Source organism: Fopius arisanus, unplaced genomic scaffold (assembly GCF_000806365.1).
Source record: "Fopius arisanus strain USDA-PBARC FA_bdor unplaced genomic scaffold, ASM80636v1 scaffold00040, whole genome shotgun sequence".
NCBI lineage: Eukaryota > Metazoa > Arthropoda > Insecta > Hymenoptera > Braconidae > Fopius > Fopius arisanus.
The window spans coordinates 52,559-53,952 of NW_011887779.1; the positions used below are offsets into that span (position 1 = coordinate 52,559).

A 1,394-nucleotide genomic window follows, 5' to 3' on the forward strand; every position below is an offset into this window, starting at 1 on the left:
TGCAATCGCTGCTCGGCCTTTTCCTTCTCTTTTCTGAAGAAATCCTCTGTATCTTTTTTCAATAGTTCGGCATACATATTATCCCGTTCTAGTTCAATACCCCGCAACTTTTTTCTGAATGCCAATTGAGCATGCAATTCTCTGTAAGTCTAATATACGAGTAATTAGATTTAAATGAGATTTGAATGACATGCTGCACTGACCTCAGACGTAAAGAGGGCACTATTAATCAGTCTGCACTGAGGTTTCTTGTAAAAAAGTAGTTTTCTCGCCTCTTTAACTATTTCAGCTCGCTCTACAGCATTTTTAACTGCCATATCCTTCGCAAATTTTATTCTCGCCTGCTCGGCCTTTTCTTTTTTAGACAGAAGCTCCTCACGACGTCTCCGCTGTAGATTCTGAATGGATAATGTTATGCAAAATTCAATGAAAAGTCAAAGATTTTTATTTTTATTATTGGCAAAATCTTACTTTGATCGCATCGTTCCAGTCTTTAGTCACTTCATAAGACGCGTCTTTCAGATCAGATAATCTCTGCACCTCTTTATCCGCTATTTCCGCTAACCTAGCATTTTCAGTCGTGTAATCCACGAAACGGGAATACAATTTTCTTGATACAACCAACGGTTGCTGGATCATTCAAAATAATGCACTTGTAATAATTACAAATTAATGCTTCAATTACAGAAGAAGTTATTGATGTTTCAATGACTGTTTCATGTTTTTAATTGATATGATTAGTAATGCTAATAATTACTCGAGTTGTTGATGGCCCCTGACATCTTTTTGGGCATCTGGTCAGAAGTTCTTGCGACGCTTTCACATTTTCTGCCATTTTCATCAACAAATTACACTATCTCCCGGATTATCGGTTGTTCCTTCCCTTTTTTCATGTTCACATGATTTTTTAATTCAAGGTGAGAGATAAAATGTTTCAACCGGCTTTATACCGGTATGGAAATACTAATAAATTCTCGGGCGTTTCCATGGCAACCGCCACGTGCAATTGAGGAAATATGTACATATGAATCGAAATTACCGGTAATTATCAACAAAATTTAAACGAAAAAATGAAATAATAACAATAAGTACACGAAGTTTCATATTTTTATTGCGATTTTTGTGGGGATTGTCAGTCGCTACTTTGACGTCTACATAAAAAAATAGAAAAACGCCATTTTGAAAAATTTTTATGGATGGGGATGCATATGTTAATTCATTTCGAACAATGGCAGTAAGACGAGTGTTCCGGAAGAAAAAAAATAGAAATCCCACGAATCGTTGGGGAGACAGTGAGGAATAGATTCTTTTTTAATTATGGTAGGCAATTAAAAAGCGAAAAATGGCGGTTGAAAGTGGAAATTTTATACAATTGTAGCTTAATTGAATGAATA

At 35.5% G+C, this 1,394-nt stretch overlaps 1 protein-coding gene across 1 annotated transcript in view; it reads right to left on the reverse strand.

Annotated features, from left to right (window-relative positions):
• The window catches only part of LOC105266601 (trichohyalin), a gene marked incomplete in the record, with an annotated part of 2,790 nt that extends 1,837 nt beyond the window's left edge, over positions 1–953 (reverse strand). Inside the window, 4 exon segments of the mRNA XM_011304909.1 lie at positions 1–149; positions 204–398; positions 472–630; positions 758–953. Of these exon segments, the coding sequence (XP_011303211.1) occupies positions 1–149; positions 204–398; positions 472–630; positions 758–841 (587 nt within the window).
• Between the last annotated feature and the right edge of the window lie 441 nt (positions 954–1,394).